At 39.1% G+C, this 17,046-nt stretch overlaps 1 protein-coding gene across 5 annotated transcripts; it reads left to right on the top strand.

The window, feature by feature from the left end:
• The first annotated feature begins 2,018 nt into the window (after window positions 1-2,018).
• On the top strand, window positions 2,019-14,799 carry NPM1 (nucleophosmin 1). 5 transcript variants are annotated; one of them, XM_068990377.1, is made up of 11 exons: window positions 2,019-2,151; window positions 3,937-4,016; window positions 4,573-4,692; window positions 4,983-5,076; window positions 5,261-5,367; window positions 5,467-5,537; window positions 8,921-8,984; window positions 9,329-9,412; window positions 10,162-10,263; window positions 11,999-12,073; window positions 14,487-14,799. In XM_068990377.1, exons 1-11 carry the CDS (start codon window positions 2,094-2,096, stop codon window positions 14,523-14,525), a joined length of 894 nt encoding a protein of 297 aa, XP_068846478.1. In that variant the 5' UTR covers window positions 2,019-2,093; the 3' UTR covers window positions 14,526-14,799. The 5 variants fall into 5 exon arrangements, with proteins under 5 accessions (XP_068846478.1, XP_068846479.1, XP_068846481.1 ...); XM_068990378.1 differs by having other exon boundaries at window positions 8,921-8,975; XM_068990380.1 differs by lacking the exon at window positions 9,329-9,412 and having other exon boundaries at window positions 8,921-8,975.
• Window positions 14,800-17,046: the final 2,247 nt, after the last annotated feature.

Here is a 17,046-nt window from a genome sequence, read left to right on the forward strand (position 1 = left end):
GAGAAAATGTATTTATATAACACGAGCTATGGCTCCCAAATGGTACAGGCTCTGTGCAGAGTTGTATTGAATAATCATGGTCCAGAATCCAGAAATTACGAAGTGGTTCCAACTCTTGTTTGTGCAGGCTTAATGGGGGAGCCTGGTGGGCTGCCATCTATGGGCTCGCACAGAGTCGGACACAACTGAAGCGACTTAGCAGCAGCAGCAGAAGACATTAATTCCTTCTCCACCATCCTGTAGCTCCTCTCTTGAGACATTCTCATTCTAAACGTCTAAATCCTCCTCAGCCACAGGCCTGTCCTCTCTTCTATCAGCCTTTCTCAGTTTTTTCTCTAGCAATTGCTCCCACTCTGCATTTTAAAAGATCCAAGAACCAGGCTGGTGAAGACTTTTCTTCATCTGGGGGCAGGGAAAAGGAGGGGAACAGCTTAGTCCATTCACATAGTGTAAGCATTGATTTCTCCAAATTTAGAAATGTTCTTCTGTTAGTAATTGGTTTATGTGCATCATAGTTTATCTCAAGTAGATTGTATTCAGAAAAAAAGAGGGTAGGGAATTACTGCCACTACTTTTACTCCTTACAGCACTTCTTTATTATTTGATCTGTTGACATAAAAAGATAACTAGGGGAATCCTAGGAAAGTGTCCAGGGGCTGTGGTTGCGGGAGCGGTGGTCCTCAGCTTGTCAAAGCGTAGCTTGAGATGCTCATATCCAGGCTTACTTCCAAAGAGACTAATTAATAGGCATTTCTTACAAGTCTTATGCCTTCTTTACAGGTCAGAATCTTCTCAGGAATGTTAAAGACTAAGAAGTGCACTGCCTCAGCCCCTCATACAATGAGGGTCTCATATAAGCACCCTCATATAATCCTGCGAGCTGTTTTAGATGGATGTTAGTATTAAACTTGGAGCTAGAGAACCCTGTCAGTAATCACCTCATTAGTTTGGGCACCGGCTGGTTTCCTTATCTGAGAAGTGGGGATAGTCACACATATCTCACAGGATCTTACAGTGCACACTCCGACGTGTCCGAGTCTTTGCGACCCTTTGGACTGCAGCTCGCCAGGCTCCTCTATCCCTGGAATTTCCCACAGAAGAACACTAGAATGGGTTTCCATTTCCTACGCTAAGGGATCATTCTGACCCATGGATCGAACCGGCGTCTCCTGAGTTGCAGGCGGATTCTTAACCCTGAGGCTTCGGGGAATAGCAGTTTAAAACCTTCGGTCTGGAGAAATCACCCAGGCTTGGTTCCTGCCGTGCTCATGAAGAATAGGCCGATTCAGTCCCTTTTTGCCTCCGAATGACATAATGAAGGACAACTTCGGAGATGTTTCCTCAGAAAGGACAGGGCGATTAAAAACAGTTGAATAAGAGTGACCAGCAGCTACATCTTTTCTCTCCAACAGATGATATTCCATAGTTCACTGTATGTGGAACCACAAGCTTTAACTTTAGGGAAACAATAAATTCTGAGCCCAGCCCTTCAGGCAAGTCAAATAAAAACCCGCAGTGGTTATGCCTGTGTGGAGGCCTGCGAGGCACGAGGGGATGGAGAAAGGTGAATGGAGCCGCTCTCCGACCCACCAGCTCGCCCTCCAGTGCCTAACACAGCTCAGCGTTGCCGGCGCCATTTTGCTGGGTGGGCTGCGCAGGCTTTTGGCGCAAGGCCCGCGCGCCAGAGCGGGAGAGGACGTGGAAGGCTTGTAGGGAGGGGGGATCGCGCGCTACCCGGGGAAGCACGCCTGCGCACGGGACGCAGCTGCTGCGGAGGGGTGGGGCCGAGGCACAAGTGCGCGTGCTCGGTGGAAGCCCGCCGAGTACCTGGAGGAGGTGGGGGGCGAGGTAGAAAGGAGTGAGGTTGAAGAGCGCTTGCGCGCGAGAGCGACCGGGAGGGGCGGGTGCACCGGAGCACGCGCGCGGAAACGGGACTTGAGGAACTCTCGCGAGATCTCCAGGGTGCTATATATGTACGCGGGGAGCCCGCGTCCTTTCCCTGGTGTGATTCCGTCCTGCGCGGCTGCTGGTTCGAATAGTAGTCGTTTAATTCCGTCCGGCTTCTCTCCCACATAAGTGCGTGCCGCCAACCCATGGAGGATTCAATGGACATGGACATGAGCCCCTTGAGGCCCCAGAACTATCTTTTCGGTAACCGCTGGGGGGTTGGAGCGAGGCCGCGGAGGGCCTGGAGGCTTTGATGGGGGAGTGTAATCATGTTGAGGCCTGGGTTGGCGGAGAAAACTAAGCAGGCTGGAGGTCTGAAGGAGTCGGAAGCGAGCTGCCAGGATCCTCCAGCCTGAGGGATGGGGATCCAGGAGAGTCGAGTCGGCAGCACGGAGAGAGGGTGGGAACGAGGGAAGGCCTGAAGGCTGGAGCATGAGCGGTCGGGGCCTAGGGCCTGAAGCAACTTGGGAGCGACAGGTTGAGAGTTTGGCGTTAGCTGGGGCCCATGGTAGAACTCCGGCTAGTTATTCTTGGGGCTTTGTGACTTGGTAGGCTTCTGATTCCAGGCGGGTGCCTGATGCTGATCTCCGGGTTGGTGGTGCAGGAGGTTGTGTGGTTTCGGAGTGTGAGGCCTGAGCCTCCTTTCTGAACGAGAGGATGGATTGAGCATGGCGTTGTCATCGGGCCTCAGGGTCAGGACTGTAGGGCCAAGACTCGGTCCCGTTGCTTCGGCCGGTTACGCGGGGAGGGGAGGTGCGGCCCGGACGGGCGTGAGGAGGCCGCGACCGCTGGGAGCACGTGGTTGCCACGTGGTTGGGAGGAGGAGGTGTGGGCGCTACATCCGGGGCTTTGTGGTGTCTTGTCACCCCCGAGCCTGGCGACTTAGGGCTCAATTGAGGCTGGTGGGCGGGAAATGTTAGGTGAAGTGGTTGGTAGCGCCAGGACTCTGGAGGTCTTTGTTCAGTGCTTAACATCTATGTTGGTAGTACTCGTTTAGAGAATTCTTTTTCTAATTTCACCGCGCCCACTTTACAGATGTGGTACCGTAGAAGCGGCTTAAGGAAAATTAGACGATCCTTGCTTCCAGAACTACTGCATTACAAATGATTTGGGGCGGTAGAGGGAGACCAGCGAAGGCTGCCTTCTGTTAAACTTGGAAGGTTTGGGGGATTTCCCTCTCACGCAGTGTACCATGCAAAGGGTCTTTCTTGGTTTTTCAATCTCAACTAAACTTATAATTGTTGACGCCATTTCCTTGTGTCAGGCTTTGAGGCATCTCTTCCAGTAACTATTAGATGGTAATTAAATAGAACTATTTAAAATTTAATTCTGATGCTATTTCAAATAATTGCCTATTCATGAATGGTAGTAGTAACATGCACTATATACGTTAAGGCTTTTATTCGCGTTTCGGATCTATTTCTATCAAAATTTTTATGTTAACTCTATTAGAAATATCCTTAACATATTTCCATGTTTTAACTTCTGAGCAGAATTGAATGTGCATGATTTCTGACACCTCAGAAGTGGAATGTTGACCTCTGTAAGGAGTTTAGTTCTACGTTTGTAGTTTTCCTGCTACAAATACAAGCTGTTGATGTAGGTGTTTGTGTAACTCTTGCCACTTCTACATTTGGTTGGCACTTTTTTGGGGAATTTTGGTAGGTAATCAACTTTTTTAAATAGTGGGTTATCAACATTGTTAGGATGGGTTTGAATTCCAGCTTTACTAAATTTTTGATCCTATTTCTGAGACTATGTAATTGAGAATTAAATAGTATAGGGGGAAAGTGGAATTTATAATGCTCTGTATGGATGTGATTTGATGTTGATAAACTTGTGATCAAGAAATGCAGGGAGTGGTACCTCTTCCTTTTTGGTAGCTAGAATAGTAAAAATTCCTTTACAAGTTAATGCTTTAGTTACACACACTGAAGTTTCAGTGTTACTTTTCTCCTTGTTACAGTTGGTTTTGTTCTTAATTTACAGGTTGTGAATTAAAGGCTGACAGAGATTATCACTTCAAGGTGGATAATGATGAAAATGAGCACCAGTTATCTTTAAGAACGGTACTTAAACTTTTCAAAATAAATTACATAACTTTTCTTGATTTCAGCCTTTTAGTTATTAGTTAAGTGTGGCTTAATACTTTATAATTGTGTTTTTCTGAGTAATTGTACATACTTAATTTTCTAAATGTGTGACAGGAAACTTGGCCTCTTTACCACTTGGCAATTGAAAAGTCCAGTCACACTGTTCAGCTTTCCTTATTTGTGTACTTCACTTCTTCAATTGGATTAAAAAGCCTTTTAAGAGAGGGATAGATAGAGATATTACTTTGTTCCCCACAGACAGCCTATAGCCTACAACCTAAGTTGTAAGTGTCTAATAAACGTTAGGTGACTTATACTTTGCATGCGTGATGACATAAACATATGTGTTATCAAATGTGTTTTTCTGTGTTTAGATTTACTGAATCTTAGTCGCATAAAACTTGAAGACAGCATTGTGCCCAAGTCAGTTTCTCTGGTCAGTGGTCATAATGAAAGGTTATAATTGTCTGCTTTTAAAACAACTAGTTTGCAGGGCTTGTAGAAAGTTGAAGCACTGTTTTTGTCTTTACAGGTCAGTTTAGGGGCTGGAGCAAAGGATGAGTTACACATTGTTGAAGCAGAGGCGATGAATTATGAAGGCAGTCCAATTAAAGTAACACTGGCGACTTTGAAGATGTCTGTACAGCCAACGGTAAGGGCGCATGAGTACTTTTCGTCTAATTTTGTCTGATTAGATTTTATTCCAATTCTGTCACATTAAGATCATTTAGGTTACTCTTCTGTCACTGGGGTGACTGATAACTCTTGAACATGGTGGTAGCTGCTTGTTTATGAAAAAACAGGCTCACTGATGTGTTCATTTGGCTGATGGGTTTGCTTGTTCAGAAACATTTTAAAGTTATGAACAGATTTCATACCAAACATGTCATGTAACCTTTTATTTTTTTCCACAATATTTAGTGGTTTATAATTTCTTTTTAGGTTTCTCTTGGGGGCTTTGAAATTACACCACCTGTGGTCTTACGGTTGAAGTGTGGTTCAGGGCCTGTGCATATCAGTGGACAGCACTTAGTAGGTATGTTAAACTGTTTATTCTTCTTAATGCAGTTGCCTTGTTGCCAATTTGGACTTTATAAAGTATGTTTAGTTCTGGTGCTCCTGTCTGTAATAGGTTCAAGTGGGAACCTAGCAGTGGTTTTTTTTTTCTGAGTTCTTGCTGTTGAGTTTTAGTAGTGACTAATAAAAGAAATTTATTTTAGCTGTGGAGGAAGATGCAGAGTCAGAAGAAGAGGAGGAGGAGGAGGTGAAACTCCTAAGTATATCTGGAAAGCGTTCTGCCCCTGGAAGTGGTAGCAAGGTTCCCCAGGTATGGATGTAATCTACTACACATAATATATTCTTGCCTTTAGTTCAGTAGTTTGGATAAGCACTTACTTATGAGTGTGTGTACAATTATTTTTTAAAGAAAAAAGTAAAGCTTGCTGCTGATGAAGATGAAGATGATGATGACGATGACGATGATGATGATGAAGAAGAGTAAGTAGTAAGCCCTTAGAGTCTTGACATAGTTGTATGGGAGTGATGTGGGATTAAGTAACTGTTTTAGTTACACAAGAGGTGAATGGTCAGTGGTTGTCAGTAAGGATGAAGCATGAAGCATTTCCTAAATATGTTTGACTAGGTTCCTTTTTTTCCTGGGGAGGATTTAGTGGATGCATTACTGTATGCCGTCTGCTGTATTTTATTACTGTACAGTAATAAACAGATTAGGCCTGAAAATAATCTGAACAGCTCCAGCTGTATACATTTCGTAAGTTGTCACATGATGATTTTTTTCCCCAAAAAGGATTTTGGCCCATGGTTGTCTGGTCCTTAGGAGAGAATTAGATTCTAAAAGGGAGTAGGGTTTTATTGGAGAGTTAAATGATTGTAAACAAGATTTGATATGTTTATTAACTAGGTTGGACTGTGGTAAAGTTACAAACATGCTATGGAATAAAATGTTAGTCATAATTAGTCTTTCCTATATGGAGCAATGTAAAAATTTGTTAGTACTGAATGTTTAATTGCCCGACAGCTTTGTTCTTGAGTTCTCACGTTGGTCCATACATACTGAAACCAACTGAAGTTGGAATCTAAGACAGACTCTGAGAGAACATGCACTAGTGAAAAATAAAATCTGCAAACCGGCTTTTCAGTAACCTCAACTAGCCAAGCTGGTAGTTACTTAAAAAGGTCTTTGAGCATGATTAAGAAAGCAGAAAATAGGAGAGTTGAATGCTTAAAATTCTAAGTTACCTGCATAACTTTCAAGACTTCTATCTTTAAAAGGGATAATTCCTGATGTAACTACAGTGTAAATAGTTGGTGTTCTTGTCTTCCATGTCTCCTTTAAATGTTCTTCAGTTAGTTGATCAGGGAGGAATGAATAGTGTAGATGGTTAGCAGGTCCAAATCAGGAAGATTTTTGGTAAAAGGGGAAAGTGTATCGTCAGATACATGAGTAAGTAGAGGCAGTTAATAGATCCGTTGAGGGTACAAGTTTTAGATTCTGTTGGTTAGGAGATAATGATCAGTGGGTCCTGTTTTGGGGGTGGAAAGGGTATGGTGTGGGGTTGGTTGACTTGCTGTTGATGTAAGCAAGAAAAGCTGAAGACCTTTTAGTACATTTAAAAGGTTAATATGGCCAACACTGTTAACTGTATTCCAGTATAAAAAGTTTAAAAGTTACGGTTTCCAAATGCAACCTTGGTAGATGATTGTTACTGAGTGGCCCAGGCAACTGTAACGGGTGACACTACAGGACAGTTTTCAGGGGCCGGGAAAGTGTTAGGTGCGCAAGCCTGGTTGACCTGGGGCCCCTGTTGGGCAAGAGTGACCGTTCTCCAAGTGGCCCGTGCTTAGGGCTGAGTCCTGATGCTCCTTGGGCTGTACTTCCTTCCAAGTTGTAGGTTTTCCCACAGGAGCCAGGTCAAGTGAGGGGGTAGTGGAGACTGTTCTGGTTCTACATTGAGGTGGCAATGGGAAAAGTGGGGTTATCCAGAAAAAACACCCTCTCCACCTGTTTTATTAGGCAATATTCTGATGAAGTGAAACTGCTTACAGTACTGGTAGTGGTTGTATATAAATCATTGCCATCTTTTCATTATGGGTGTAGCACGTGTAGTTTTTGGGTACTAGGGCCAAAATTGATTTTAAAAATCCCTGATAAAAGTCACTTAAAAGATTTTATATGCTTTTAGTGTAAATTATATGGTGCTTGATGCAGTTAACACAGCAGATATTTTTCTCCGGTATTGGAAAAGAGGTGTTTCTTTGGTTGAACATAGATGAAGTTGTCTTATTTTTGAGACTATATAATACTCAGTTTGTGAGGTAATTAAAATTTTAAGCCATTCCACTATTTCCTGTTTTAGACTTGTGGACTTCTCTAATAATTGGATTCCACTCCCCACCCCCAACCCCCCCCCGTTTGTACATTTAGAGTGTACAATTATGTAGTTGATGGTATATGCCCAGTTGGGCAGCCAATTTCAGAACCTTTCATCACCTCAAAAGAAACCAAGGTAAAACCCCTCATTTTCTCCAGCTCTAGTCAACCACTAATACACTTTTTTTTTTTAGATTTGTCTGTTTTGGATGTTTCATATAAATGGAATCATAATATGTGCCCTTTTCTGCTGGTTGGTTTCACTTGGCCTCAATGTTTTTAAGATTCACCTTTGTAGTATGTGCCAGTACTTGTTTTATATTATTGAGCTATAAGAACTTTTGTATGTTTTGGAAACAAATCCCTTAGAATTTACAAATGTTTTCTCCCATCCCATGTGTTGTCTTCTTTGTGTGACAGTCCTTTACAGAAAAGTTTTTTACTTTCATAAAGTCCAGTTAATTTTATTATTTGTGCTTTTGGTGTCAAACCTAAGAAACCATTCCAGTTTTATAATTTTAGCTCATTTTTGATCCTTTATCCATTTTAAATTGTGTATGTACTGTGTTTTGTATGTACTGTGAGGCAGGAAACAGGTACTGTGAATACCCAGTAGTCCTAGCACCATTTGTGAAAGATCTTTCCCCATTGACTGGTCTTTCCCCCCTTCTTGAAAATAGTTACTATGCTTACATAGTTTTTGTTTCTGGACCCTTCAGTTCCATGTCTGTCCTACCTCTAGGAAAACATTCTGATTTCTGTTGCTTTGTAGTTTTTATACACCTTAGTTTGTAATTACTTGAATGCTTCAACATCGTTCTTTCTCAGGTTCATTTTGGCTTCCTTGAGCTTCAATGTGAGTTTTAAGATCAGTTTCTATGGAGAAGCCACCTAAGATTCTTTTAGGGATTGTGTTAAATCTGTAAATTAATTTGGGGAGTTGCCATCTTAGTATTTACTAGTCCATGAATGTGGGATGTTGCTATTTTAATTTTTTTAACCCTATTTTCATTTTCAAAAATCTACTTTCAATTGTGAAAAATAACACTCTACCATCTTAACTATTTTAAGTGTGCAGTTTAGTAGTTGTAATCATCATGACATTTTGTTTAATAGGTCAGGCTCGTCTAATAATACTAAAAACCGTAACCACTGAATAAAAAGTCCCCATTTCCACCTTTCCTCTGGCAGCCACCCATCTTCTGGTTTCTGTAGAGTGATTGCTTTAGGTAAACCTCAGATAAGTAGAATCGCACAGTATTTGTCTTGTGACTGTCTTGACTGTCTCACTTAGTGTAATGTCCGTAAGGTTAATCCATATGCTGCATTTGACAGGATTTCCCTTAAGGATTGTGCTTTCAGTTCTTTTGTCGACCCCCAAAAGTTTGATTTGCTTTGACTAAACTTGCAAGTTCTTCCACTTTCTAGATAAGCTTTCTAGATTTGTTGAGTACATTGAATAAGTAATAAGCACTTACTTCATTTGTAGTGATGATGATGACGATTTTGATGAGGAAGTTGAAGAAAAAGCTCCAGTAAAGAAAGTAAGTAAGGTACAGTAATTTAAGATTGTTGGAAATAGTAACAAAAGGTGGGGATTTTTTGATGCCATTGCTTGTTTGATGGTTATCAGAAGTTGTCGTTGAAGATGCTGATCTCCTACTTAAAATTGCTCTTGAGTAGGGCTATTTTGGAAACATTCCTAATAGTGAAGAATGAACTTGTTTTCTTTGTGTAGTAGTAGCCTTCTCCCCATTAGCCCTTTTGTGAAAATGATTATTTTATCTTAACCTGACTGCTGCTTTTATATGGTTTGGGGCAGTTTAATTTGCAGTAACTCTGTTCTGTAGGGAGGGGCATTGATTAAGATTAATGTGATGAATTTAATTAATTGCAGTCTGTACGAGATACTCCGGCCAAAAATGCACAAAAATCAAACCAAAATGGAAAAGACTCAAAACCGTCAACACCAAGATCAAAAGTAAGTGGTAACAGATGTACTAATGCGAGCTTCACTGAAGTGGTTAGGTTCTCCTGCTCTCATAAAATTTGGTAGGTCTTTGGAGAATGACTTCAGGGTGTCAAAAGAGCTAAAATGTGCTTATTTTATCGGCATTCATCCTATACTGGACAGTTGACCCTGGAACGATTTTAAGCTGCACGGGCCCATTCGTCACAGGTTTAAGTGGTAAACACTGTAGTACTGCACATCCATGCTTGGTTCAGTCTGGATGCAGAGGGATCCCAGATGTGGAGGGCTGACAGAAAGTCAGTAATACGCATATTATTGACCATGGTGAGTGCTGGGGTCATCTGTTGACATTCACTGGTCAACTGTATATTGTGGCTGGCTTTCTCATAAGGGAGAAAGCCAACAAAGATTCCTGTGATATTGTGCTATATAAGGGTTCTTCCTTATATATAAAAGGTATATTTATCACATAGGGCAGTTTCTCACAGCTGGCTGCATATTGGGAGATTTTTTCTTAAGTTCTGTGGAATGGGCCCCAGGCATAAAACTGATACCTTTGATTCATTCTTGGGTACCTTCTAGTTTCCTTTTCCTTTCGTAAGGAATAATTTAAGGGCAAAAATAATTGTTCAGATGAATTAATTTATATTGGTAACTCAACTCTGGTGTATACACACTTGTTTTTATAGTAAAGGATTTAAGAATTTTATTTATTGAGAAAATCCAGATACTGTGTTGAAATTTACTTTTTCTTCCAGGGTCAAGAATCCTTCAAGAAACAGGAAAAAACACCTAAAACACCAAAAGGACCTAGCTCTGTAGAAGACATTAAAGCAAAAATGCAAGCAAGTATAGAAAAGGTGAGTAAAATAATATTCCTTCAACTTTCTGGGGATTGGAACAGGACTGTTTCTCATTTTTTATCCCAATATACCTGCCCTTTTGTGGTGTGAAATTCTCTCAAAAATGGCTTACTAGTTTATAATCTCTGGTGATTTCTTTTTTTGTATATTTGAATTTACATGTGCTTTATTTTCCATTATAAAAGGAACACAAGTTGATTGTAAGATATATTCTGACTTTAGATGTTAAATTAGACCATTTCCCATTGCCTGTTCTATTCATAAGATGCCACAGTACCAGCAGAGGGCGTATGAGTCTTCTAAAATTGCAAACAGCTAGAAATGTAGTCTGGCTGTTACAGTTAAAAAAAAATTACTCACTTTTGACTAGTCAGAAACATTCTTCAACAAATGAATTATTTCTATTTGCCTTTTGCACCAAGGTGTCACCAGTCAGTACATGTGATGCTTGAATATTTGAATGACAAACATGTTTACATTTAGTTATCTTTTGTCTTAAATAGTGGCAACATGTGAGAAAAAGATTAGCTTTTGTCCTACCTGCCTGATTTGTAGTTGGGCGAATCTACATTTCATGGACTTTAGTGATCTCTGGAGTATGGCGTAATTGATTTAAATGCCTTGAAACATATTTGAGAGGAACCTTTAAAATTCTGTGAACAATATTAATATTCTTAGACCTCAATTATTGAAAATAAATGTAGAATTGAGAGGAAAAGTTAATGACTCCTTTTCCCTTGTTTGCTCTATGCCTTCTAGGTTCTGCAAGGCTTCAGTAGATTTCCTTTCCTTATGCAGTTAGGAGTCAGTTGGAAAACTAACATTTTAGAACCAGAATGTATTTCTTGATTTGTTTCAGTACTGCTGTAAACCTTTTAGCCTTCCTGGTATCACTGCTGTGTTTTTATCCCTTGCATACAGTGCTTGACTGACAATTTAGATATCCTCCCCCTCAATTTTAATATGGTCCTATCTCCTTGGTTTAATTGCAGGCACATTGAACAGCCCTGGGCACTACTGGTAAATTAAGCCCAAAGATGGGGAGAGGAAAAGGAGAGACACATATAGTCCAAACTGAGTATCATCAACAATCCAGACTGAAGTCTTCTATTTTAATCTCAATCCCCTTTCCTGATTGGCCACCCACCCACACCCCTTCCAGGCTGGAAGCAATCAATTGATCTCCTAAAACACTTTGCCTGCTGTGATTCAGTGAACCTTATACTTTGCTTTCTATTTGTACAATTGCCTCGCCTCTGACCATGTATTTCCCTAGCTGCTCAATAAATATTTGAATCAAACAACAGATGTGGCAGTAATTTAAAAGTAAATTAAAGTGAGGTTTATTTTCTAGGTGATAAGGCAGTTAAGAATTCACCACACCTGAAACTCGTTCCTCTTTCTTAAATGCATAGAAGATTCAGGTTAATAATTTTTGTCACTTGTGTATATGATACTCAAAGGGGCTATCTGTTTTTTAGAGTGGTTGGGAGTGGGTGGGCGGAAGTCAGAAACTTATTCAGTATGGAAGACCTAGGTCCTAATATGCCCTGCAAACGTCTTTCTAGGCTTTTTTTAAAAGGATTTATTCAGTATTAAAAGATTTGAAATGACAAGGAATGATCACAGATAATTCCGTGTCATAAATAGCACGCAAATCTTTGAGGAATTTCATAATGATCTCCCTCAAAAAATGCTTCTATATTTACCCTTAATGCTTTTGTCTCCATAGGGTGGTTCCCTTCCCAAAGTGGAAGCCAAGTTTATCAATTATGTGAAGAATTGTTTCCGGATGACTGACCAGGAGGTAACTGAACTTTCTGGAGACATGACCAAATCCAGAATTTTTATTGTGATTTATTATGGTTGTTTAGTCTCTAGGTATTGGCTTCTTTTAAAAGGTTCCTAACCACAGACAATACTTCAGATTAAATACATGGAAACTCTTAAGAATTTAGTTGGCAAAAACTGAGAAGATAACTTTTTTAGTACATTTTTCCCAGCTTTTATATAGTTGGTAAATTATTTCTTGGTTACTGAACTCAGTTTGCTTTTGGTACCATGTTGGCTAAGGAAATGAGCTGTGGTTTTCCTTGCTGCTCCATTTGGCTCCTTGGGACAGTCTGGTCTTTTTGCTTTCTTAAGAGTTGGCAGAGATGATTTTCTTCATAGATGTTATGGGAAGTACATGTTGCTGAAATAGACCTAAGTGTAAAATCTGGAAGTAGGAAGCCAAATTGTACTCAATATATTGATTTAGATTTTATATTTCTTAATATGAAGGCATTTTGTCAGTAAAAGAAAAATCATGCATTTTACTGTCTTCTAGTTGACAACTCAAGTTGTAAAGGAAAATGTAAAAGCTGTTACACAAGGTTGCTAGGCATTATGTACATACAGGACATGGTCTGTGTTGTTTTTGTCAGGACTCCCTAAATCTCCTGTGTTCAGCTTTCTTCAGTAAATTAAGAAATTTGTTACTAGAGCTCTTTTTCTGCCACAGTATTTACTACTTAAATCACTTAATGGCAACACTTTTTCTCAGGTTTGAAAGCCTTGCAGTGATTTAATATTCTTTACGTGAGTTAGCCTTCATTGCCGTGGCCTTGAGATGATCAGATTGAATCTTTTTGATTCTTTTGGTTGCTATTCTTTCTTTATGTATATTTGAATTCCAGAATGCCAGTGTATATTCTGTGAATTTTCTGAATAGCGGGCATTTTAGTAAAATAAAAGCCCTTTTAAGATGGTACAGTAGATAATTATTAATTCAGTGTTGAAGATCATGGCAAGTGAGAGATATAAATTATCATCTGTAACTGGTAAGCATAAGAAAATATGTAATTTAAGCTAATACCAAAGGAAGTGGTAAAATATAATTTTTGATGAAGAAAAATTCATGTGATGATAAAGTTGAAATTGCAAAGGCCTTCCAAATAGTATAATACCAGTCTTGTAGCTGAAATGACTGAACTCACTGCTCTCAGAAGTATTTTCTGACTTCAAAACTGAAAGCATAATTTGAAGTGCCAAGATGAAATTCCTGTAATAATGAAAAAGATGATCATTCACTTCACTATTAATGGAAATTACCAAAACACTGAATGTGTCACATTTTTATTGCACAGTTGCAGATATGAATAATCACAGTGTATAAAATACCTTCCCATTGCTTGCGCAGTTTTTCTTTAGAGTTGCTTGTGAGAATTAGGCTAATAAAATCTAAATGGGACCTGAGAAATAGCAACCTTTTGCAGAAATTCTTGAATTAAAGAGTTAAGAAAATGTACTACCTTTTGAGGAAATAACTGCAGATAAAAGTTTTGCTGAATGTTTGTATAAAGGTGCAAACAATGTTTGGTCAAAGTTGAAGCATGAATTACTCCAAGGTCAGTATTCTCTATAAAGCAGATCAAGGAACATCTGATAACCTTTTGACTTTTTCAAATACTGCGAAATAGTTTGGTATTTGTATTTAACTTAATGATTAGAGAATGACATGATACTCAGTTCCTGTTGATATGAAGCAGTACAATATCATTAGTTTTCAGGAATGGAAAGACAAGTCATGGGAGATGGCTTTACGTGTTTAAACTGGAAGAGCTTGTCTGAGTAACTAATATATATATACTGCCTCATATGTCTACTCATTAATAAAATAATTTGGATGTGACCACTCTAGAAACTTAAAATGTACCAAGATAAATAAGCCTAACTAAGGAATTTATAAGCAAATTCTATAAAACAAGGGACTATTAAGATATCATGGAAATATAATTAGAGATAAAGAAGGATATAACTGGTATATTTATATAGTTTATTTCAGATAAATGTAACTTTTTAGTATGTGTCCCATGTACAGGTGCATGTTTTTCTCTGAATTTGGCCCTAAAGCAGGTGGCATTGAGGCAACATTGACCAAACTAGTCTGATTTCCTTAGCTAAAGGTCTAAGCTGTTAAGTGTATATTAGTATGAAAGTGACTTTGAGTACAAGAATCCTATAGTTTATGTAAATGTATGATCATTCAATTTATGTTCAATCATTCAATTTGAAATTAAATTGTAAGTTTCCTTGAAATCAGTTATTAATTAACTAGAGTGAACCTTTTTGGTGGTGGAATGAAAAATAGCTATTTTGAATTGTACAGAGACGTGGTTTAATTTATTGGTGTCTATGAAGTGTTGTGGTTTTTCAACCACATTTCTTTTTTTTTCCAGGCTATTCAAGATCTCTGGCAGTGGAGGAAGTCTCTTTAAGAAAATAGTTTAAACAGTTTGTTAAAAATTTTCCGTCTTATTTCATTTCTGTAACAGTTGATATCTGGCTGTCCTTTTTATAATGCAGAGTGAGAACTTTCCCTACCGTGTCTGATAAATGTTGTCCACGTTCCATTGCCAAGAATGTGTTGTCCAAAATGCCTGTTTAGTTTTTAAAGATGGAACTCCACCCTTTGCTTGGTTTTAAGTATGTATGGAATGTTATGATAGGCATAGTAGTAGTGGTGGTCAGACAGATGGGAATGGTGGGGAGACGAAGATACATGTGAAATAAACTCAGTATTTTAATAAAGTAGCCCTGTTTCTCTTTCTATTATCCTCTTTATACTTAGTCAAAGAAATACATTTACATAATCAAATGTTCCTCAGACCTTCCTACCACCCAACCTAGCCTTTCACTCCCAAAGAAAATCGTGTCTTAAATAACCTGCAGCAGCCTTTCTCAGCCTGGCTTCTCTGTGTGCACCAGAACAGAAAATGCTTTCTGTGACTATCTTTTTCAGTACATAAGTTATTTGAGATTCTTGGGGGAGGATAATTTATTGCATGTAGTGGTTACTTTAGAACATTAGGAGACTAATCCTTAGAACCCCTGTAACTGTCTTAGCAAGATTCAATTGCGTGACAGGGCAAGATTCCTCTGCTACTTGTCTTGCTGTCGTGTGTCCTCCAATAGTTTCTAAGATTGCTTCATTGATGCTGTTCTGGAGTTTTATGTCTTGCAATCTTCTGGACCCTGGGTGGACTGCGGGTCTAGTCTTGAGACTCTCAGGTGTTTTCTTGGGAGATTTAAGCCTCCTGCTAAACTCCCATGCATTCTTAGTCCTGTATGATTCTTTGTTTATCCTCATTCCTTTTTGTTTAAACTTGGAGAGAGACTTTATTTTCTGTCTTCAAATTTGTGTTGGTTTTCTTTTTTTAATTTCCATATGTTCTTCCTTGGTTCTTGGGATGTAGTATCTAGAGTCTGAAAAAGACCTTTCTTCTCCATGCATTGTTTACTCATTACCCCGCTCACTCCCAGCCTATTAATTTCATATTTTATATTGATTAGAAGGGTGGTACTTGATGACTGGGTTCTAGTTCCAGATTATTTTGATGGAGGTCTGAAGATACTAGCTTTTCCATCTCTGGGGTAGTTTTCCAGAGTAGATTGATTTTGCGGGGTGGGAAAAAATACTGGGGTAGTACTGTCTTGTCTGATCTGTTTCCAAGTGTTAGGTTTCTCTTCTAGTCAATTACGTTGTGATTTTCATCATCAATTATTCAATTATATCTGAATAAGCCGTGTCTGCCCTGTAGCTCCTCTTTGTCTTTATTTTAATGGAGGCATAACTGCTGCTGCTGCTAAGTCACTTCAGTCATGTCCGACTCTGTGCGACCCCATAGACGGTAGGAGATGGTAAATGTTCAGTGTTCTTAATTGAAATCACATCGGTTTTAAAAGATGTTTATGTACTTCAGATTTAAAAGATGATCTGCTTTAAATTGATAGTAAAATCCCAAATCACTTAGCCATCCTATATTGAAAAATTGCTGGTGTTCAAATAATGCAGCTGCATTAAAGTTGAGTTATTCCTTCCCTAGGTAGTGTTTTTTAATTACTGTTTGTGATGTAGGAGTGTTAGGTAATTACTAGGATTAGTTGTTTAACATGTTCAGAAGTAGAAGTATGCTTGCTGATAGTAATGTCTGAAATTTGTGTTGAGTTGCATTGTGTGGAAGTTGAACATTTGGTTTACCTGATGGGCACTTCTGTGTGGCAGGGAACCTAAAAGAACTTCCCACCATTCTGAGGGAAAGCAATTGGCCTTGCTGATTGTTCTGTTCTTACCTTATTAAACACAGCTAATCAAGTCTAGAGGGCTGCTTTTTTTTGAAAGGACAGGAATTAAAGATTCCCTGTGCCTCAGAAGTCTCTGATAGTGCTATCTGTTAGATATCAGCCAATTAAACATGATAGTAATCTGGAAGTTAAATTACTACTACTCCCAGGCTTAGGAAATCTCTTTTAAAGACACTGACTTCCCTTTGTTCTATATAAACTACTCAGTGTGATTGGTCATAAATCATTATTGGTATAAATGCTAAAATTAAGTATAGTTAACGGAAATCCTAAATCCTATGGACAGGAGTTTGGTGGGCTCCCTTGTCCATGGGGTCGCAGAGTCAGACACAGCTGAGTACATGCAACCAACTATAGAAAACAATATTTTTACTTTTGAATCTCTACTGTACAGCCTCTACCTGATTTTGAAAAACATTTAATGTTTTCATTTACCAATTTTGAGAATGATGGTTGATGTCTTAGCGTACCTGAAAGTAACAAGTGTTCTGAATTCAACTTTTTTGTTTAACTTGAGTATTTTTTCAAAACTATAAAAAATTTTTGTTGAAATACAGTTGATTTAGAATGTTGTGTTATTCTGCTGTACAGCAGAATGATTCAGTTTATACACATACAGACAATTCTTTTTAAAAATGTTTTCCATTATGATTA

Source organism: Capricornis sumatraensis, chromosome 18 (genome assembly GCF_032405125.1).
Source record: "Capricornis sumatraensis isolate serow.1 chromosome 18, serow.2, whole genome shotgun sequence".
In the NCBI taxonomy this organism is placed as follows: Eukaryota; Metazoa; Chordata; class Mammalia; order Artiodactyla; family Bovidae; genus Capricornis; species Capricornis sumatraensis.